Below are 23,372 nucleotides of genomic sequence, written 5' to 3'. Positions count from 1 at the left end.
TTGTAAATTGGCGCCATACCTTACAGCGTTTGTTTTGAAAGAGCTTCCGGGAAGTCATCTACTCGTCGTGGTTGCCTTGACGCGAGCAGCCCGGACCATCCCCCATCTGGCGGCTCCTTTCAGAGACATTCACCGGCGGTGAGAGGACGGAGGCTGAGGCTGCTGATGAAGACAATGATCACATTTTAAACAACGCACGCAGGAGCTGGATTACATCTTCATCCCGGTATGTGTCTCTTTCTATTCCGTGTCCACTGCTGGTTTGTTGTTGGTCCAATAGGTTTATTCAAAGCTTCTTATATCGCTGAACGGTTACGAACCCTGTCGATGAGAGGAGGCATCTGTTAACCACTGATGCTGCAGAGGAGACACGATTAAAGTCCATGATGTTAACAAATGAATCGATTTGAGAAGGAAAGTCTGAGGATTAAGTCTCATTTTGGCTTCATGTTTGCACAATAACAACCAGCAGTTTAGGGTGAGATGCAGGAGATGCAACTCAAACCACAACCAGACTGTAAACTCCTGCTTTGTGACACCTCTGATACAAAATAATGCAGTGCAATGTCAGTTTGACTTGTGAAAATTTGCATTTAGCAGCATTTGCAGTGTGGAATAAAGCTGTGATGCAGAGAGGAGCCGGCTCAGGCTGCAGCAGGGCACAGGGAGGGATGATGTCCATAAAGTCCCACAGCTCGTCTGTGCAGGGGAAATCCTGTGTTTCCTCCACACCAGCACATTTCTCTGATTTATGGCCGGAGTAGAGCAGCTGGTGGTGGATCAGGTCAGAGCTGCTGGGAAGTGTCGACCTCCATCTCTCACTGCGAGCGAGCTCTGTCCACGGTTCTGAACTCTGATGGACCGATGCAGCTTAAAACCTCAAAGACACACAAGGAGCACGAATTGACTAAACATAGAGACACCAAACGACTTCAATATATATGAAATAGCTGCAAAGAGACAAAAGATGAACACAAATTCACTCAAAACTAGAAAAATGATATTAAACAGGTGCAAGGACACAAAATACCCACAAGAAGACACAACAAACACCTGAAAGACAATAAACAACATTAGAAAGACACAAAATAACAAGGCTAAGACACAAATTTTGATACTAAATGACAACAAAATACACAAACAATTTCAAAATCGAAAAAACAGCTACAAACTGACACAAAATGATCACAGGAAGAAACAAAACAACAAAGAAAAGACACATAATTAACAACACAAAGACACAAAACAACAATGTAAAGACAAACAAACCAAACAACAATAAAGTGACTTAATACAGCTACAAAATGACACACAATAACCACAACAACACACAAAACTACGAAGAGATACAGAAGAGCTACAAAGAGACACAAAATTATGACAGGAAGACACAGAATAACAACAAATAGACACAGAAGGAACAAAAAGTGTTAATACTTTGATACAAAATGACCAGGAAACAACGAAAAAATATGCAAAACAGCAACAAAGAGACACAGAATGACTACAGCTACACAAATCCTCTCACTCAGTGTGTTTGCAGACTGAATATAAATCCCCTCCAGTAAATGTTTGTTTAGATGAAATCATCTCATCTCGTTTCTGTTCATCGAACTCATCAACCTGCAATAACGTGACTAGAACAAACACTCTGCTGCTTTCAGGACCATTTAGAAACATTGTGAGTCAGTGAAGTGTTTTTCTCATGAAACACAAACACAGTCATCCAAGTGCTGGACAAACTTCTGCTCTATTTCCCAGAAATCTCATCGCTGAGTGGATCCGTGTGTGTCCCTGCTTTTATTTGAGCGGGTGTCTAATTGGTTTAATTCATGTGACAAATTAGGAACACTCATTTCATTTGCTGCCCTCCTGTCTGTTTATGGAGGAGCAGTGACAGATGAGGTGTCATTGGTAATGCAATTAATTAGACTAAACCCGAAATCCTGTTTTTTTTTCTTTCTCTGTATAAATAAATTTGACCACGTTATTCCCAGCGGGGCAGAGACACAACAGTTTGCTTTCAATTTCCATTTGTTCCTACAAGGCTGGCACGTGACAGCTGGTGCTCACCAGCCCCTCCTGACATTAGATAATTGAAAGAAAGCGATTATTCTTCTCCACACGTCCCTTTAGCCTTTGTAATGGCCTCAGACGTCCACCGCTTCACATCTGGGTTGAGGTCAGTGCAAATGAAAAAAATCATTTTTTATCTCAGCTCCTTTTGAGAATTACTATAATATTTTACAAACTCACGCTGGAACGTATAACATGAAAATATGAGTATAAGTACTGGCTCCAAATCTAGAGAAAGTTAGTGAAATATGCTTTCTATATAACTAATATTGTATTGATTAAAACGTTATATTATTTGAATGAATGATGCATGTCATTTGGTTTAAGTGCTGCACTTGCGTCATGTGGTTGGGGAAACCCTGATGGAGACGTCATGTGAGTCTGCTCACGCTGACTTCAGGCACCGGCTCCAATGAGCTTCGTCACGGTTCACACTGTCGTCATTATTATGGACAGAAAGGGTTTTATGTTCCAGTGTCATCGAGTTTCCATCAAGTCTGTGTTCGACTGGTTATGCTTCTTTCAAAACTTTCAGCAGTTCATTTGATTTCATGCATCATTTCAAATCAAAAGACTTAAGTTATAATTAATGTTAAATGAGCCAAAGTTTTGTATTTATATTAAAGTAATGAGACAAACGTAATTCCACCATTTCTCTGTATGACCCTCGTATTGTACTGTATGTAAAATCAAACACGGAAGCTGTTGATTAACACGGTCGAAAGGATCCTACATCCAGGATCAGAGGCTCGTCCTTATCAGCCGAGTGGTGAGAGAACTGGGCTTTTGGCTTTGGCTCGAACTGGAAGGTAACTGGAGCCTGAGATAGGATCCTCTCAAGGCATCATGGGAAAAAGGCAGGGCTGCATTTCCTGAAAGGCCTCAGGGGTCTGCACCCCATGGTCCTGTCTGTCCAGCTGATACCACACATGAATAGACTCTGGGCTTTTTCACTGTGTGATGGTGCGATTCTGTAGGAAAACTGGCAGAGGTGTCGTTATGTGGCTGTTCAGGATCAGATAATACTTAAGAAAGCAATCGTTTTTTTTTGCAAATAGACATAAAACAAAATTATGATAGTCTGTTTTCTTCTAGTATAGTAATTTGGACTTGTCATTATCATACAAACACTCATGTCTTTGGATCTATAAATAATACTATACACACATTAATGATGCAGTCAGCTGTATTCACCACAAAGACAAAAACCTAAGCAACCAACTGCAGAGTTGACAACCTGCTTCATAATTAGATCTGCATGCACATGACCAGCGCATGTGAACGCTCATGTGATATGCATGTCCAGGTGTGTTTGAATGACGGAGAGATTTCCTCTGATTGATATGGACGGAGATCATTTCCATTTTAACAACAAAAACATGCACCAGTGTGGACGTAACCTTAGAAACACCCGTCCAGACACTGATTAAAAATCCCTGCTCGTGTGTCTGACTCTGCACCGAGCCGACAGATCCTGAATCAGCAGAATTTAATAAGCAGGTTTTAGCAGCTTCATGCCAACACCCTATGTGTTCAGCTCTTATATTCTGAGCTTTAGCTGAGTCCAGGTCTCTAGAGAAGCTATAGTGGCCTTCAGGTTATGAAAAAACACGAAAGAGCCTCTCTAGAGTCAGTTTGGTTTGTCTGCTCTGGGCTACTGTAGAAACATGGCAGTGCAACATGGCCGACATCGTTAAAGATGCTACTGTAGATTTAAAGGTTTCAATCTCAGGGAAGAAAAACACAACATATATTAATTTCAGTCAATTATACACTAATGAAAATGTAATTATGAATATTATATACATTTTTCTGCCAATAGATCCCCTCAAATAACAAACTACACAATAAACCTGTAAGGCCTCTTCTAATATTTATACACTGTCTTCATTTTTAATTACCTGGTTGCTGCCAATTCTTCAAAAGCACAGATGGTTCTGCTGCCAGACAAACTGAAGTCTCACCCTTCAACCGCTTTGGTCGTTAAAAGTCAAAAACTCATTTTTATTATTGTCATTTCAGACTAAGTTTCAACGTGCCTCAGCCTCGTGTGTCTGCTGGTGAGACTTTCAGTCAACAAAGTGATTTTCGTACAAGTCGTTGTGGGTCCGCGTCACGTGTCGTGCATGTTTCCACTTTGCGGAGCGTAATAAATCAGTGCGTATCTCCGGGGCATCTCTGCAGTAGAGATGGTGCATCGCAGAAGCCATCTCGCAGGAACAAGGGAGGCTATTAGAAGTTGTTGGCTGCAGGTTTGCTTTGGTCCTCCGAGGCTCCGGCGTGTCAGATTTATGGTGCCGGTGAAGTGCTTCCCAAACAAATGAGGCGGAAGGAAGGGAGCTTGATGCTGCCGTGTGTTTCAGGTGCTGTGTGCAGGTCTTTGAGTGACTGTTAATGTGATTTGGATGTTGATGATTATTTATTTTCTCGAGTAATAGATCGGTAATTTGACAGATTAAAATGACAGATAACAGTGAAAACACAGTCTCTTGAAGTTGATGGGCCTGAAGATGTTGTTTTTTAATGGCCTGTGTTGTTCCATGAGTCTAAAACTTCAAAATAATTAGTTTATTATCACACCAAGGACAAAGGAAAGCAGCAAATCCCACAGAGAAGCCGAAACTTCGGGAAACCTTCTAGTTTTGTTTGCAAAAACGTCTTAAAACGCACATTTTCTATCAATTGACTGATTGATTGACCCTTTAGGTTGAAGATGCATTTGTGTATTGATTACAGCTGCACCCATTCCAACCTGTCGTTTGTTTTAGGATTTCAAGTTACCCAACGTGGATTTAAAGAGTGAGGAAAACAAGCTAAATACCAATTAAACACATCAAGAAAAGAAGTTAAAGTTTGTCAACTGCTTCAGTTCAGATTGTGTCAGTATTGATGGATTTTTGTGTGTTTGCCAATGCAATAAAAATACGATATTTAATTTATACCTCGTACCTGCATCCTGTTTCCTGTGAGTGGATCTCATTTCCAACAGCAAGAGGAGTTTTCATTCATCAGAACAACAACTGAGGCTTTTTGTGTAATGTGTTTGTGGTTGAGTGTGTGTGTGTGTGTGTGCGGGCGTGTGTGTGTATGCACCTCTCATAGCTTTTAGCAGCTGCAGTGAATGAGTCGCTGCATCTCGCCCTCAGAGATTCCTGTCTTGTATCAGCTTCCCTCTGTCCGGGGCTCAGAGTGTGTGTCAGTGTGTTTGTGTGTGTTTGTTTGTGTGTGTGTGCGCACTGTGTCTCCAGCAGCTGAAACCAGGGGCTTCAATAAATGCCCTGTCTAGTCCGCTGCTCTGCACTGGGCATCAGAGAAAAAAGAGGTTAGCGATTACAAAACAAAATGGGATGGAGCGCAGTGAGCACAGAGGTCCCTCCACACTCGTCCTGGAATATTGATTGAATTCTTTTAACCCTGGAGAACAAGAAATTGGTTCTTTGTTTCCAATCGTTCACATGCATACAAATGTCCCAGCCAAGTCTCACAGATGTGAGAGACAAGAGGAGGTGGTCATATAAAGCCAATGATTGGTTGATTGGTTCGTATTGCATCAAGTAGTCTATCCATTTGAATGGAGATGTTGATTTTGTTGCCACTGTGATATTACTATGGTTTTACCACCAGCAAAATGAACGTCCTGAACATTCAAACATTATATCATTTGAGGCGAAGACTACAAGTAATCCTGTGACTCACTTCAGCTTCTTTTCCTTGAGGCAATCTTTCACACCTGTTAGTTTGGTTCGGACTAAACTGAAAAATCCAAAGATCCAGACCAAACAAGCAGATAGAAATTACATAAATAGAATATAAAGTTAGAAAATGAAGAAATACAAGAGTAAAGGCTACTGTGCAGTGTGTCAAATATTTTCTTGATTATCTATAAATCTTTCTGATGTATATAAAATGTAAGAAAATCATGAGGAAAAAGGCCCATTTAACTCCCGACAGTCGAATGTGACATCTTCAGTTCTATATCTGTTGAGCAACAGTCAAAAGACCATTATGAATCATCTGTGATGAAACAAAGCACCAAGTCCTCACTCTCTGGAGTTAAAGAATGATTATTTATTTATATCAAATAGTAGCTGATTAGTTTTCTGTTAATTGAATAATCAATTAATCAACTTACTGATGCAGCTTCAGTCGTCAAATATTTGTGTCTATGGTCGAACAAAAACAAGATTAATGTGTATATAAGTAAAACAGTCACTGAACTTTATAATATATTTAATTTAATTTCCATGGAAACCCCATATTTCCATCACGCAGAATGCCTGATCATCTCCTATAGGACGAGGAGCAACACCAGTCCTGCAGCGTGCGCACTTGTCGTAAATTACTTCCTGCAATAATAGGACCAAACACCGGGGTCAAATGAAGTTAGGCCTGTAGGGAGGAACATGATTAGATGACACACAGATGGCCCGTACTGAGGAGACGAGCATCTGTCTGCGTGGAGAGACAAGTGGCTTCATTTCTTTCAGGACTTTTCAAGGATTCCAGGGGACAGGAGAGAGTCATGGCAGCGTGTTGTGTCCTCCTGTGTGCGGCTCGTGTCGTACGATGATTGGAGAAGAGATCGGCTGCTTCAGCTCAAAGCTTGTGGCCAATATAAGAGGACACACACACACACACACACACACACACACTTTGTCTGCTCTGACTCCTTTTATTTTCAGCACTGCACCTAATTACGAAAGAGCTTTGTGGATTTGTGTGTTGTTGGGATTCATTTTCATTTCTGGGAAAAAATTAAATCCTCCTGACCTAACTGTGGTTTTCTTTTTTATTTGAATCCCCGGGTGGAGCAAATCTGTATTGATCGAGTGAATCAGTCTGTTTCCTAAGAAAGTAGGATTACGTAAAGACCTCAGGGACCACTTGTTGGAAAGATGTTGTGTGGGTCAGGGAGGAACACATTCATTTTGGTGCAGATCTGGTGAGATGAGTCGGATCCAGGAATCCTGTTCCCTGCTGAGATCAAGGATTTCCCAGCAAAATCAACGAGGCAGCTGTTGTCAGCTCTAGGACTAGATAGAAAGACTAAGTCTACATCCATGCGACCATGTTGTGGTTTGAAAAACGTCCTGCTCAAACTGAAACTGTCCACATGAATGTTTTGGCTCTGTAATCCCTGTCCATACTAAAACGCCAGAACACGGGACACGGGACCACTCATGCACTCTGGGCCTCTATAACAACAATGTGTCCTGCACATGTAAACAGTTGTTTCATTGTAAAATGCAGAATTTAACTACACAGCAGCTGTTAGCAAAGACAACAAGGTCAGGAACTCTTGTAAGAGATTATCCACGATGCGTTCTACACTGGTAGCTGTGGCTAACGCTGGTTGTTTTCTTGGGGAGGAGGCGGAACAAGCTTCTTGTGGAAGCTGTGGAAGCAGGAAAGAGGACGGAAGATGGAAGCCATGAGTTGATGGGCAGTGATGTGCCACCGAAGGGACGCCTACCGGCCAGTGGTGTGGTTAAGCATTGCAGCAGCTGAGTAAAGGTTGGGTACCACCTGATGACATCAGCTCTTGGCCGGTTACACAGTTACCTCATCAGGTAACCGGAGATTGCACTCCAGCAGGTGTACGGTGCAAGCACGGATATTAATGAAACAATCCGGCATGTTTAGGGGAATGATATCTGGGAATATGTGCAATTTGGTGCTAATCCAAATAATAATCTAGTGATTTTAAATCCGACCCCTTAAGGGCTGAGGTATTGTACGTGGTTACAAGGAATGTGTGTGACAAGGGAGAGCCCTCAGTCTCCACCCTTCCTTGCAGCTAGCTAATTATTGATGGTCTAATACGCCTTCTCAGGGATCTGTCAAAGTTCAGTCTCACAGTGTGTGTGTGTGTGTGTGTGTGCGTCATGGTTGCAGGTGAGCAGAGACGCTCTTTAACTCTCGGTCTCAGGTGTCGATTCTCCTTGAAGCTGTCAGACAATTACTGGGAGTGACGCTGTCGAGGACCGAGCGGCCGAGCACCAGGTGACAGACCAGGTTCCAGGTAAAACTGTTCCTCTGATCTGTAATGACACGTCTGGATGTTTGCTTCTTACACCGCTAGAGTTAAGTTAGCAGCCGCGAGCTTCCTTCAACTGTCTTCTCTTTGTTTTCCAAGTTCTCTGACACTTAACAGACAATGCAGCTCTGAGTTGAAAGTTACCACAGTGGAGAAAATCATCTCAGATTCCGTTCACGCAGACGTCGATCTTTGTCTTATCTGACTGAGGGTATGGATTTGTTCTCGGTGTCTTTTCTGTTGCGTAACCTTGAACATCCCTGGAACATTTACACAAATAAGAAGCATCCAGCTCCCTCTTTTATTTGTCTTCTCACTCTGCCGTTGCTCATCTGAGTTTCTGTTTCCTCCGCAGTCACCTTTTGCGCTTGCTGATCAATTTTGCATTGATTGCACTGTAAACGGCTCTAGCTGATAAAAACAGGATTGTTGTACACATGGGTTAGTCAGCGTGTGCTCAGCAGTTGTATTCTTGAAGCTACATGAATATTGAAGACCGTCGGGCTGCCGTGGATTTGACAAATAGGTTTTCAGCTGCTTGATTTATATTTCTTTTTACAGTGGATTCTCTCGTTGGACTCTCTCTTCTTAATACAGTTACACACATTTGTATCAGGGAAATGCACAACAGCACCACTTCTTCCACTGGTGGTCATTAAGCAACACCACCCGAGCAGCAGAGGGATGTTTCAGCATCGCTTCTTTAATGATGATATCACATCTGTTGATCTGTGCAGATTCTCACAGTTCCTCCTTCACATTTTTATTGTCCTGCAACATTTGTTATTCGCAGCCGAGATGACAGATGAGGATGCAGGATATGTTTTTCAGAGCTGGAATTGTTTATCCTTTGTTTATCGCAGCAGTATCAGTGGTGATATTATTCTCTGTGGAAACTGGGGATAAGCGTATTGATTCACAACATAAACACACAATAACACCACATTTGAAATGAACTCTCCCACTGCTGTGAAGGTCAGATTGCTGTGTAGATTACAGCCCGAACAATTTATCAGTGGGCTGATACAAATCAGCCGATACGAACCTTTCACAGACATATTGGGTTCTGCTTTTATGTGAGCAGATATGAAAACCATTGAAAAATGCAGAAAAGATGTATCTGTTATATTTACGTTAATAAATTACGTTTAGTTACTTAATTCAAGTTCTATATATTTGGTTGTATTTTAGTTTTCTCTATATTTATAGTTATTTATAATATAGTTTGGTTAAACTGTAAAATATCATGACGTACGATGCGTAAAACACACAAACTACACGCAGTCAGCGGTGCAGCTCCCTTACATCACCCTCTTTGTTTCATGATCTAATTGTGTTGGAAATGACATGAGATTACCTCAAACCTTAAAGAGTTTGTCCGTGTGAGTCGGCTCGGTCGTCTCACCTATCTGTTTACACAGCAGTGTGAATTATTGATGAATGTGCCTCTATATATAGGAGCTGAATCTGATGAGGGCAGCAGCAGCATCACACCTTGTCCTGAGGGAAAGAAAGTGCTGCATTTTGAATAATGTGGCCGAGATGTCTGTTTGTGCCCCGAGGGTAAATCCACGGACACTTGGAGAGGATGTGCGTCTTGGTCGTGGATATTTGAGGATAAAAAAACTTCTATGTGACGGTCAGGACCGTAGATAAAAAGACGGACGAGATGACAACTGTCGCTAAAAGTGAAGCCAAAGCCGTCACAATTGCCCCCTGGTGGCTGGCTGCAGTATAGCTCATAAACCCTGTCTCCTCCAGGTTAGCGGATGGGACAAAACCAAAAGAGTTTAGCTTCACGAGATAGTTTTCTATTACTTTATGTAGTTCTCATGATACTGATGTTTGTTCAAGTGTTCATGTTTCTGATAAGTTTGGTTTTAATTTGTTATTTGATGCTATAAAAACGTCATGATTGACAGCTGAGACTGAATGATGATTGGGTGAGTGCATTTATTTGCGTTACCTCGCTACCTTGACTCCACCCCCTCAACACCAGTGCAGATTCCAATTGTGAAAGATGGCAGCTTTTGTATCTGGGATATTCTGGCTTCATTTCTGGACATGGGGAGGAAGCGGAAATGCGTCGTCCATCTTTATTTACAGTTTTCCTCCATTACACTGTCCTCCACTTATATTGTTATAATATATCTTCTTAAGAGGACTCTGTAAAAATATAGATATACTGGTGCAAATATGATATTTGAATGTTGGCATTAAACAGTTCTTACAAGAAAATAAGTGATTCTTAGAAAGGTATGATTAATAAAAACTGTAGTCGAAGAAGCCAAGAAATCCTGACTTTTAAAAGAAACTTTTCCAAAAACACTGGATCCTGCATTTCCCACAATGCAACCAAATGCCCTCTCGCTGATCACAAACTGTAGCGCAATCTTTTCTACAACGTCATCTTCATCCTCCTCATCCTCACGTCTGTCCTCCTCCTCACCTGCAGCAAACTGCTCGGAGAGACGATCAGTTAAAAGAGACAATCTGTCGTCCCCTGTGGTCTCACGGTGACAGTGGGGTTGTCAGGGAGGTCACAGTGACCGACGTCTCCCTCTGTTGTTCTATAGCAGTTTTTAGAAAAGCACAGGATGTGTTCGATAAGGGCCGAGCTTTAAATGAGGAGAATCAACCTGGTGAAACGTCTCAGTAACTTCCTTCTTTCTTCTAACAATGATTTTGTTCATGAATCTCATTGATTTATACATTCATTTGTCTCGGTGTTTTACTTCTACGTGCCATAAAGTTGTGTAGCTTCACTTTTGATCTGAACTTTATGACCAGTTGTGTAATTATTAATCACTTTATGGCTGCCGTGTCAACAGCACAGACCTGCTCTCTGACCTTTCGTGCTCAATCTGAACCGTTCAAGCTTTATCTGTCCCAGAGTTACCTCCGCCCTTCAAATGCTCCACTTGATATGTCATAACCTTCCATTACTTTAGTCTCCACCCGGCTGGAGCCTGCCGGAGGAAACTGTGGTGTATTGACATGGAGGAAGTTTAAGTCTTTAAGCTTTCAAATAACATCCTGGTAGCACCGGAAAACTGAGATCAGCCGCCCACTTATAATACTAGTAATAGGTAACCAGTCTTCAGAGTTGGAACTTTTGATGGAGCTGCAACTCTCTCGCTCTGCTCATTGAACCCCCCCCCCCCCCCACACGTCCACACTACAGCATCTCACCCACCCGCCCTACTCCCCCCTTTAGCTTCCTCCTCCTGGCCTGCTGCTCCGTCTGAGCCTGTCAGCCAAAGCACCACAGGATTATCCCTCGCTCATTGAGAAAAAACACACACACACACACACACACACACACACACACACACACACACACACACACACACACACACACACACACACTCAGTCTTTTCCTGCAGAGTGCTCTCTGGGCCAGCAGTCCTCAGATCTGAGATCAGGGTGACCGGCTCCTCTTCTGCTGCTGTGCTCGCTGATGCTCCAGCCAGTCAGAGAGGACGGCGGTGAGCAAAACCAAAAACGTATACAGGAGAGGAGGCGAGGAGGAGGCGGAGGCGGAGGAGGAGGAGGAGGAGGAGGAGAGGGGCTGTCTGCCAGAGGAGCCCACGTGTCTCTTTTCTCCTAGCTGTAGCCTTAGCCGCTGTTCATGGAGGACCAGGGGTAAGCTTTTGTTGCTTTCTGCAGAGGGGCTGCGTTCTCCCTCCTTCTCTCTCTCTCTCTCTCTCTCTCTCTCTCTCTCTCTCTCTCTCTCTCTCTCTCTCTGGGTGCGTTGACGGCCTTTTGTCTCCGGGGGTTGTGACTCTCTTGACGGGTCGATGCTGCGAGGTTGTGGTGATGTGTTTTTCTTTTTGTTTTTTTTATATCTGTGCACTTGTTTCAGAGGGATGGGGGATTCCTGGTGCTCTTGTCTGTGAGGATGTTGAGGCTGCAGAAGAGGAGACAGAGTCAAGAACGAATCGAAGAAGGGAGAAGGGGCTAAACCTTGGATGGTGCTGCCAATGTTTAGGGGGTTTTGTGTGTGGATGTGGATGTGGGCGTTGTTTGTCTACATTGAATAACTCTCTGGAGAGTCTCCTCCAAATCAATCAGAAATACAGTCAGATTCCTGCGTCCGTCTCACTTGTTGGTTGTGATGAAAAGTGGAAGAAGCCAGTCAGCGGTTGTCTTCCTGCCTTTATCTGAAGCTCTACCCTGAACAAAAGCCCCCTCTCTGCATGTTGCTAATGGATTAACCAAGCATGATAAACACCCACTTCTCCACCCCGCGCTCCACGCTACGGTTGGTTTTGCCCAAAGCTCTCGGGTGAGATTTCCTCCGATTGACTGGATTTTAAAATATTTTCTCATCGCTTCATTGTGAAAAGTGTTGATCCATCCGTCGGTTCACGTTTGACCCAAATACCCACACAGCTCCGGCCCCTCCCCCTGACCTCCTATCACAACACAGCCCTGCTCCTTCTCGCTCTATTGTTTTGTTGTGGTGTCTCTTCTGGATCCAACTCTTCCTCATCCGCAGCTTTGTCTGTGTCAAGGTTTTTTGTCGATAAGGAGATAATAACAGTCCGTTACTAATCAAATAACGGTTTAAGTTTCGAATTTGCCATAAAAAAATAAACAAATCAAACAAAGTCAAACCACCAGCACCACAAAACCTCACTAATTAACATGTTACATATATTTCTAATCAGGACCAAAATCCCTTTCAAAGTTTTCTTTTACTTCAGATTAAACAAAATGATCTTTTGAGGATAATTTCCCAGCAAACTATGGATTGTTAAATGAAGCATTCAAATTAGAATGAGTTCCAACCACTAACAACAGATCCTGATCAAATTCTCGAATTAACCATGTTGTTACCTCGGCCAAGGAGGAAATGTTTACATCTGCGTTTGTAAATTTGTTCATTTTAGTATTTTTAGCAGGATTATACAAAAACTGCTCAACAGATTTCCATGAAACTTGGTGTAAGGGTGAAACAGGGGCCAAGAAAGAACCCATTGCATTTTGGCACTTTCTGTGCATGACAGGGTGTTTTATTTCATTCTCACTGATTTCCGGGGGGAATAATTCATGGATCTTCAGATGTCAGTCAAAATATCATTTCATATTGTATTTGAAGAACGATAAAAAGATAAAACAGAGACTGGTCATCTCCTACCCATTATGATTTGAACACACTTTGTGAATCTGTGACAGTTAAATGGTTTAGTACCTTCGTGAAATTGCTGTCGGGCTCTTATTAAAGTCTGTCTGTGTCTTTTATGACATTTTACTCTGAGTCTTTGAAATCATATACTTCACTGCCGTCTTGATCGTCTTTGTGACTTTGAAAATCAATCAATTTACCTTTTTTGTCTCTTTGAGGTCCCTCTGTGGTTGTTTGGCATCTATTTGTGATCGTAATTAAGTACCTAAAGTTTATTTACCTTCCCCAGAGCAAGTGACAAAGTGTAATAAACAAATATGAAACGGTTTTCTAACACTACAAAGCATAATGTGAGATAAAGGCTGATTTCCATCTCTTATGTTTCTTTGTAGACATTTTTCTTTTCTGAAGTAATTTTCTTTTTCAGCTTCTTTGTGGTTTTGCATCTTTTTGTAGTCACAGTGGTTTGTTTTGCACCTTTTAGCTCATCGGTTTCTACATCTCTTTCTGGTCATTTTGTGTCTTTGTAGTCGTTTTCCAAAACAAACTGTCTCTTCAAAGATGACCTCTTGACCTCCTGGGCCCAGGCACAGCAGCCTGTTCAGTCAAACATACAGTAGATGGATGAGTAGGTGACGCAGGGAGGTGGACAGATAGATCTGATCGTTTTCGATGAAGGAAAAACACACAGTTAGCCAGTCGGATGTCTGTGTAACGTGAATAAACTTTAATACATCACCTCTTCTTAACATCATAATTTGCGTCCGAGTTGCATCAGGTAGATTTTCATCTGCAGTGGTTTTGTTTTTTACGTTTTAATTGAGAGACCTGTAGCAGCCAAAGTTACAAATATGTTCAGTCACAAAGAATCTGGGCCATGAATAGAGGTAAATTATCGAATAATCTTCACTTGCATTTAGCCGGCATGGTTAATTGTTTCCAAGCATTTTGCATTTAAAATTTCACGTGCTGCTTTTCCCCAGTTACATAAATACTTCCCCTCCTCTAATTAGGATTAAAACTGTGACGTTGTGATCACATGAGCTGCAGGAATAATTACTCAGTCTGGAAGTGATGCGACGAAACCAAAAGATGAATAAGCTTGTTTGTTTTTTACAGCGACATGGACCCAGACACCTGGTCTTAACATGTGGTCTCCGTGAGATCCGACCCCGAGACGCATGCGGGGCCACATGTTAATGCCAGGTTGTTCTTATAACCAGATTCATCAGCTCAGGAGGTGTTTAATGCGTCTCACGTCTCCGTCTGTGTTCACACTCCTCCGTGCTCATCTTCTCTTCTTCTCTTCATAGTGCATGAGGAGCGTCACTCTGCTGCAGACCGCCACAGCCTGAAGCCTTCCTGCCAAATCTGGGACCATGTCTGGGGTGTTCGAGGAGCCCGGCAGCCAGGAGGAGACCACAGACAGCTTCTGGGAGGTGAGGCAGCAGGCGGGGGGGGACGGGGGACACCTTTTTGACAGATTAGACCTGACTGGGAGCTGACACTGCCAAGTGATGAACTCCCTCTGAACCTGCTCTATCTGGGGGGGGGGACACATAGATGTCATTCATCAGCTGCGTGTCGGCACAGATTTGAATGCACACGTCTGTATGTAGCAACAGCTTCATGGTTAGTGTGTAATCACATACACAGACCTCGGAGTCTGATCTATTTACAACACTCACCTGTAGCCTAGTCAGAAAATAAGGGAAATGGCTGATACGCGTCACTTGATCCTCAGACGTTGTGTCTGCGGGTCTCGAGGAGTCTGAACTAAGTTTCCTCAGGTCTTATTTGTCACGTCTCTGCTCTTATTGGGATAGTTTGACGAGGTTTTGATTTGTCGTCGTGTCCTTGTTGTTTGAGTTGTTTGAGTTTGTTATTTGCTGCAAATATTTTTTGTAACATCCAGCATTTTCCCCTAGTGTTTACTACTCCTCGTGTTTATATGACCAGGTTTTTTTGACCTTGCCTTTGCTTCTGTGGGTTTGGATACCTCTGCACGATTTGACTGTACCTGTGTACTGAGCCCATAACTCTAAATAGAACTGTGTATGTGACCTGTCCCCATGTGCGGTCTGTATTTGGGTTGTCTGCCTTGACATTAGAAGGAATAAAAGACATTTATTTAATTAAGTTCTTGAAATGTTTCCCTTGCCTGACAATAACATTAATTAAATAAAAAATGTTCGATATTGTTGTGGGCAGATATTAAACATCTCTTATTACAAGTGAGACTGTGACAGTCACATAAGGAAAGAAAGAAGTAGTAGTGTATGAGAAGCAGAGCGAAGGGAAAACTTGCTTGAAAAATGATTTAATCATCCATCAAAGCCGAGGCAGAGTTTTGTCGATTGAATAATTGATTATTTGTTTGAGCTTGTGTGTTGTACGGGGGTTTCTCCCACAGGATTACATAACCAACAACCTTTTTCAAACACATATAATTTTGCTGTAATTTGAGTTCCCAGAAGTCTTTTCATTATATATGAGAGCTGGAGACTGTTCACAGTGTAAACACAAACTGGAGAGACACTGTAGCTGCATGTTGGGACACGCTACACGTGGGATGGATTTACTCCGCAGTAAAACACTTGTCTTCACACACGTTTTCTCCTCAGACTCGACTGTGTGTGTGTTTTATCCTCATCATGTCCCTTTAGCCGAGGTGTCGGCTCTCAGCACACGCTCACTACATCACAGCCGAGCTGCTGCAGTGCCGCTTCGGCTAATCGCTGACTCGGCTCTGCTGGAGCCCAGAGCTGCTGTGGAACACGTTTAGTCCACGTCTGTTGAGGGCATTGTTCCGTGAGGAGCAGGTAAACATGTAGTTTTCTTCCAGTGAAGACGCAGCAAAGATTTTCCCCTGTGTCATAAGGGTGTGAGATGGATGCAGTGAGCTGTGGTTGGCTCTGTATCCGGGCAGAGCCGGCAGCTCTCTGAGAGGCTGCTGCTCCTGCGTCCATGGGGTTATAAATTATATGAACTTAAAGGGGTAGGTCACCGAAAAATGGAAATTTACTCATCATATACTGGGTGAAGTGTTGAGTCCACAAAACACAATCCAATCCAAAACCATCCTTCTTGCCCACACACCCCACTGACATTTATGGCATTGCAACTCCACACACACACACACACACACACACACACACACACACACACACACACACACACACACACACACACACACACTCAGTTTATTCAGTGCATCACCTGCAGGCTGAGACGAGACAATAGCAATAGACTGCACAGCCATAATATCCATAACATTATACAAAAATCCACATTCTAATTTCCAAAGCAGCAAATATGATTTTAAGAGAGAGCATGAATAACAATTTAGGAATTCAGATTTTCTCAAATCGACCCCGACAGATTATCTTTATCTTCAAGCACAGTTGATAAATTGATTACTCGATCAAAAGAAGATTAAATTGGCAATTAATATATATTTAGCCGTTTGATGGCTCTGTCTTGTGCTCTTGGACTTTGTTATGCTTTACATCGATGACACTAATCTAATCTTCAAGCAGGAAGTGAAAATAGTTCTACATTTTGGAAAGTACTTTAATTCGCTGACACAACTCTCATGCTGCTCCCGTTAATATGATGCAGCAGCCTGTCGACTTATCTCAGATCAGCTGCTCTTCCACTTTCTTAAGTTTAAAAACTCACACAGCACCTCTCACGCTCTTTAATTAACAAACAGGTTTTGTTCCCGTTGGTCACAGCCAAGATAGACTTCATGCTAAGCTACTTAACACACAGATGTGGAAGTGATATTGATCCTCTCAACCGACTCTCAGAAAGACGTCGATCTTTTCCTTCATCATATTTGAGGAGCGTCGAACAGTAAATCAATACCTGACCTCAGATCAAATACCAGGGCAGAGCCAGAGGCCGAAACCGTGCAGCGACCAAAGAGAAAAAACAAATGAAACATGTGAAACTAAAAAGAAACAACACACAATATACAACAGCTAACGGTCAAATAAAGTTACAGAAAGAAACTTGAGATATTGTTTTTTTTCCTGTCAGGTTGGAAACTACAAACGCTCAGTGAAGCGGATCGACGATGGTCACCGGCTCTGCAACGACGTGATGAACTGCATCCAGGAGCGTGCCAAGATCGAGAAGGCCTACTCGCAGCAGCTGACCGAGTGGTCCAAGAGATGGAGACAGCTGGTGGACAAAGGTGAGACGATTGCGACGTCTGGAGGTCGTTCGCCTTGATATCAAAGCATCAGTGTTTTTGCTCATCCCTTCGTTCCTCCGCCGTGCAGGACCTCAGTACGGCACGGTCGAGCGCGCCTGGATGGCGGTGATGACGGAGGCAGAGAAGGTGAGCGAGCTCCACCAGGACGTGAAGAACCATCTGATCAACGAGGACTTCGAGAAGGTGAAGAACTGGCAGAAGGACTCGTACCACAAACAGATGATGGGAGGATTCAAGGAAACCAAAGAGGCAGACGAGGGCTTCAAGAAGGCTCAGAAACCGTGGGCCAAGAAGCTAAAAGAGGTGAGGGAGTGAGGTTTCACTGATCCGCCCATTTTTAATCCTAGTGAAAAACAGGTTCCTGAGTTCGTTTTGAATGTTTGAGGTTTTCTGCCACGAGTGATGAATGAGATTTGTTTGTGGTGTTGACAGTGTTGAGAAATTACCACAACATTGTTTCTGAGATGATGTGCTGCTGTTGACTTTCTCAGATATAATTTTTTGGAGCGACAAATTACATTTCTTTACAGTTGCTGAGTCACAATTCTCAAAAGTGAGTTTTCACAAGAGCAGCACAGCAGCCGTCGATGTGACTGAACTCACTTTTTACTTTGAGACAAAACCCATTAAAAATAAATAAACTGTTTTCTCGACAAAGTAAGCCGCCAACATACAATTATATGCAATACAAAATTACTATAAGTTAGACTGTGATTCACTACATCTAAAAATAACTCAACAGTCCCTTTAAATTCAATCAAGCTGCACCGATATCGGTTCTGCAAATATGATTGTTTTCATCAAAATCCATGAATTATTCTCTGAGAGATCGATACATATGTAGAAAAACACCATATCTCTCAATGTTAAAGAGAGAAGATGTGAAAAAAATCCAGATCCACTCCAAAATTTAATGGCTCAAACATCATCCTTCAACTAAGGTTCATGGAAATCCGTGCTGTAGTTTTGGCAAAATCCTGTTTTCAAACAAACAAACCAACCAACAAATGGCCAAGGGGGTGAAAATTCTACTTCCTCGTCATAGTTAATCAATTAGTCGATCAATGGAAAAATAATCGGAAGCAAAAGTACAAATACATCCTCGTTTCAGTGTCTGGATTTTCTGCTTCTCTTTGTCACGTGTTAGTTAATTGAATCTTTGAGTTGTGCACTGTTGGTCAGACAGACCAAGACATTTGATGAAATCTTTCACACTTTTCATACATTTTAAAACCAAATGATTACTCAGTTACTCTTGAAAATAATATTTAGTTGCAGCCTAATTTGATTTATGCTTGTTTCATGTATATTTATTTATTTTCTCCACATATATCTTTCATACAAAAAGTTTCATCTATGCTGTGTCTCCCGCTGCAGCTGGAGGCTTCCAAGAAGTCGTACCACATGGCCTGTAAAGAGGAGAAGCTGGCGTCCATCAGAGAGGCCAACAGTAAGGGCGAGGCCTCGGTCGCAGCCGACCAGCAGAAGAAACTCCAAGAGAAATTGGACAAGTGCAAACAGGATTCACAGAAGGTGAGAACTGCAGCTCCGACAGATCTGTGGGATCCACTTCACGCAACAGCTATTTTTTTCAAAAGAACAAGTCAAAGCTCAGTGGCTATTTAAAAAAAATGTACAGCTGGTTTTTAGCTATAAAGGCAGCAGGGGTTGAGTCAGCGTAAGATTGTTATCTCCCCCCCTCACTGCTTCCACACGAGCTGTTCTGTGGGGAGGTGGACTCTGATCCTCAGTGACGGCCTTCACCTTCACACTCATGACTTAATCTCGTGCTTAAAGACACATTTAAGGTCAACACGCTTCACTTTTGACCCCAGAGATGGAAAAAAAGGAAGACGTGGTGAAGTACGGCGGCAGAGACGTCTCACACAACAGAAAACACGAAGGCAAAAGCCACTAAACAACTACGAAAGACACACAACAGAAACACAACTATAACATCAGTCAGTTGTTGACAATGAAACGAGCAGAGTTATCTACTGTGGTCAAGTCATGGATGTCTGAGTCAAGGAAAGAAAAGACAATTTACCGCAGTAAAGTAAATCTGTACGTTTTCACTCCTGCTGTAATTGTGTGTTTCCGTGTTGTGGCTTTTACTTTCTCGTTTTCTGTTAATGTGCTTGTATGAAAAGTCCTCACAGCCGTTAAAGGTTTAGACATTAGTACAAATAAATGACCAATCACTTGTGAAACATTCGCGGTCACGCTGTTGAGCGTTTGTTTTTTGTTTCTGTCGTAAACAAGGCGAAGGAGAAGTACGAGAAGTCTCTGGACGAGCTGAGTAAGAGCACGCCTCAGTACATGGACAACATGGAGCAGATGTTCAACCAGTGTCAGCAGTTTGAAGAGAAGAGGCTGAGCTTCCTCCGAGAGGTGCTGCTGGACGTCAAACGCCACCTCAACCTCACAGAGAACCAAAGGTCCGAGACGTTCAAAAACCACCAAGACGACGAAACCCGCTCATAACTCACTCTGAATTCTTTTTTCCCACAGTTATGCCACAGTATACAGAGATCTTGAACGCACCATCACGTCAGCCAGCGCGGAGGAAGACCTGAAGCTGTTCAGCAACATCCACGGCCCCGACATGCCCATGAACTGGCCCCAGTTTGAGGTACAGAAATGTCTTCGCAGGCTCATGAGTACAATGTGAGGACGTGATATCGTCCCTGGACACCTGCAGCATCCCGTCTCATGTGCTGCCAATCACACGTGTCACATTTGACATGTTTGACAGGAGCAATAAAGATGAAGATGAGAAAAACACTCAGCTTTAACACAACAGTAAATATAAAAAATTACCTTCATGTACATTATAATGTTATTTTTGTTCAGAGAGTTCAGGTTAACGGCCATAACCAATTTCTGGTGCTATTGAATTATACATTATACTTACACGTTTGTTATTTTGTTATTATGATTCATGGGCGGCTGTGGCTGAGGGGTAGAGCGGTCGTCCTCCAACCACAAGGTCGGCGGTTAGATCTAGTTTTTCCCATCTGCACGCCGTAGTGCCCCTAATAGTTATTGGAAGTCCCTTTGGATAAAAGTAATTTTGTTTATAAAATAATACTAGTGAGGGTATTTTAAATAAAAGAAACAACACAACAACACAACAAATCACTAGTTTTAGTGTATTTACTTTTTCCTAATAAACAATCCCCTGAATAAATGGCCCTGTTCACACCTGGTATTAGAATTTGTCCTGAATGTGTGATCGGATCTCACCTCCCATGCTCCATATGCAAATAATCACATGTTTCATTTCTGCTTGCAGAGACCAAATCATGTCGCTAATTATAACAACAAATATATGTACACAACCTACTGAATGATACACGGTTTCACTGATTCATTGAGAAATAGTTATCACTCAGGGCAGAAATAACAAATCTCAATCCAATGGTGTTTTCACAGGAATACAACCCAGATCTTTCCCACAGCATCTCGAAGAAGGAGAAGTCAAAGAAAGGCAGCGATGGCGTCATGCTGACCAACGTCACAACAGCAGTGGACCAAGTTCAGGCTGAAGACCGCGGAAGGTAAAACATATTCACTTTTATACTTTGTGTGTCTTGTAACATTTCTGATTCTCCAAACGTGAGCTTCACTGTCTGATACAGATTTAATATTTGGAAGCTTCTCGAGAAAAATGTAATGGATTTCTTTCTTTTTATTTAAAAGTATTTATAAATTATCTTTTAGGAATAGAAAATACTTTGCTCACATGTGCAAAAAGTGCTATAAAAGGTACTTTAAAAACACAGCATGTCACATCATATATTACTATTAATAATGAAAGCAATACCTGTGTAAATCTTTGGCTATTAAAAAGAACAAAAAAAAAACTACACACTGGAAAGATTCAATGAAACCTATAAACTGGCAGTAATGAAATATATAAATGGTTAATTTTCTGCTGAACTGTGTTGTGTTCAGTGTCAGCAGCTACGAGAAGAACCAGGCGTTCACGGCCTCCACAGAGTGGTCGGACGAGGACCAGACGGCACCGGACTCGGGCAACGACACCAACGGAGCCGTGAACCCCTTCGACGAGGAGGCGGGGACGGGCGTGAGAGTGAAAGCGCTGTACGACTACCACGGACAGGAGCAGGACGAGCTCAGCTTCCAAGCAGGTGAGAGTCGTGCCTGGGGACTCCTGACGTACGCTGAAGGTCACAGGGTTGATCCCGTCGCGCGCGTTGAATCGCTGCCTCAACAGTTTCCACTCAAGCCATCGTTTAGTTTCCAAGCAAGGTTCCTATACTATATACTATACTATATATACACACACTATACTACGATCCTGACACTGATCCAGCTGAATTGCAAAAGCAAAACAAAAGCTATAACCAACATGAGCAAAATGCAGTTACATGAAATCAGGAGAAATATCCAGATCCACTAGAGACGAACAGAATCTTAGTGTTTTGTCATACTTTACCAAAACATGGCACAAAAATAAGGTTTTAAGGATACGAAGCTTGAACAATGAAACAATAAGAAGCAATAAGAACCGGTCAATTTAAATTTAAAATATATATAGAGGTCAGTAGAGCAAATCCCACTGCTGAGGCCCAACAGTCCCCTTCCTTTCAATCAAGCTGCACCAAATTGCACACACTCATAGATACCAGTTCCCTAAATGTGCCTTGTTATTTTCATCAAGATCCCTTAATTATTTCATGAGAAATCCCCCAAAACATTAAAAAGAAAGAGTATTTCATCAAAAAGACCAGTTTACAGTCTGAGGGAAAGTCACGAATCCAAAACTCATGGAACCAGAAGCGAGAGAAAACATCAGGGAACAGAGCAGGAAAGAAACTGAAGAGAGGAACTGGGAGGACTGGGAGCACGAGACTAAATACACAGAGGACGATTGAACACAGGTGAAACACATCAGGAGTGGACAGACACACACAGAGGCAGGAAATGGGACAAAGACAGGAAGTTTCAAAAAAAGCAAGAGAGAAAAACTTGACAAAGTAAAACAGGAAATAATAAGATCAAAGTCCAAACAACTGGAGTATAAATCCCAAAACCCAGTCCAAACAGAGAATTTTAAAAAGTCTGAGGAAACAACCAACAACTTCAGCAGCTTCTTGGAGTATGTGAAAATATGTAAAAGCATTTCTAATTAAGTAAAAACTTAACTCGACTTAATACCCTCCTCTTCCGTATATTTATTTAAGGATAAACTGAAGTCCCACATGTTTTTTTATCATGTGATTTCACCCTGCCGCACATCTCTGTCTCCTCTCATCGATGAAGGCGACGAGCTGATGAAGCTGGAGGAGGAGGACGAGCAGGGCTGGTGTAAAGGTCGTCTGGACACCGGCCAGCTGGGTCTGTACCCGGCCAATTACGTGGAGCCGGTCTAACCTGCTCCAGCTGAGGACGCTTGTCTCGTCGGAGGGGACAAACCCAGACTGAACCGTCCGGTCATGACCGCACATTGCCAGAGACTTTTCAAAGCAAAGCTTCCTCGTGCTCTCGGGGCTCAGTCGCCATCGCAGCGCTCATCACAGACGAGGCTGAAACCGAATCACCCACAGACTCCGCAACCCAAGCAAAAACATCCGAGTTTCTTTTTGTGTGTCGCTGTGTTTGATTTCAGCTGTGATGCTAACATGCCATACAGTATGTCCTCTCATCTTATTGATATGGTGTCGTCACTGGTGCCTGGACAGCGGGAACGAGCCATGCATTGTGCATTTCATGTATATATTCTAATCTCTTTTTTTTTTTTTTACAGTCTGGATACTTGTACAGTTTTCTTCCTTTGTGAAATATTTACATGTTTAGCTTCATGGGAATAGTTTGACAATTTTTGGGGGGAAATGTGCTCATTTGCTGTTTTAGATGAGAAGATTGACACCACTCTCGTG

At 42.5% G+C, this 23,372-nt stretch overlaps 1 protein-coding gene across 3 annotated transcripts; it reads left to right on the top strand.

Annotated features, from left to right (window-relative positions):
* The first annotated feature begins 35 nt into the window (after positions 1-35).
* pacsin1b (protein kinase C and casein kinase substrate in neurons 1b) lies at positions 36-23,372 on the top strand. Of its 3 annotated transcripts, none has more exons than XM_034585908.1 (10): positions 36-226; positions 14,558-14,683; positions 17,289-17,445; positions 17,534-17,769; positions 18,844-18,999; positions 19,729-19,904; positions 19,978-20,098; positions 20,902-21,026; positions 21,424-21,620; positions 22,756-23,372. In XM_034585908.1, exons 2-10 carry the CDS (start codon positions 14,624-14,626, stop codon positions 22,863-22,865), a joined length of 1,338 nt encoding a protein of 445 aa, XP_034441799.1. In that variant the 5' UTR covers positions 36-226; positions 14,558-14,623; the 3' UTR covers positions 22,866-23,372. The 3 variants fall into 3 exon arrangements, with proteins under 3 accessions (XP_034441799.1, XP_034441801.1, XP_034441800.1); XM_034585910.1 differs by lacking the exon at positions 36-226 and adding an exon at positions 7,956-8,079 and having other exon boundaries at positions 22,756-22,865; XM_034585909.1 differs by lacking the exon at positions 36-226 and adding an exon at positions 11,632-11,758 and having other exon boundaries at positions 22,756-22,865.

The sequence above is a fragment of the Hippoglossus hippoglossus genome, chromosome 5 (assembly GCF_009819705.1).
Source record: "Hippoglossus hippoglossus isolate fHipHip1 chromosome 5, fHipHip1.pri, whole genome shotgun sequence".
In the NCBI taxonomy this organism is placed as follows: Eukaryota; Metazoa; Chordata; class Actinopteri; order Pleuronectiformes; family Pleuronectidae; genus Hippoglossus; species Hippoglossus hippoglossus.
This window is presented reverse-complemented; position numbering and strand designations above follow the sequence as displayed.

Excerpts from the sequence above, each read along its gene's own strand:
- pacsin1b (XM_034585908.1), top strand. The coding sequence starts at position 14,624 with ATGTCTGGGGTGTTCGAGGAGCCCGGCAGCCAGGAGGAGACCACAGAC. Across the intron at positions 19,000-19,728 it reads GCAAACAGGATTCACAGAAG|GCGAAGGAGAAGTACGAGAA; the intron begins GTGAGAACTGCA and ends GTCGTAAACAAG. Across the intron at positions 21,027-21,423 it reads CAGGCTGAAGACCGCGGAAG|TGTCAGCAGCTACGAGAAGA; the intron begins GTAAAACATATT and ends TGTTGTGTTCAG.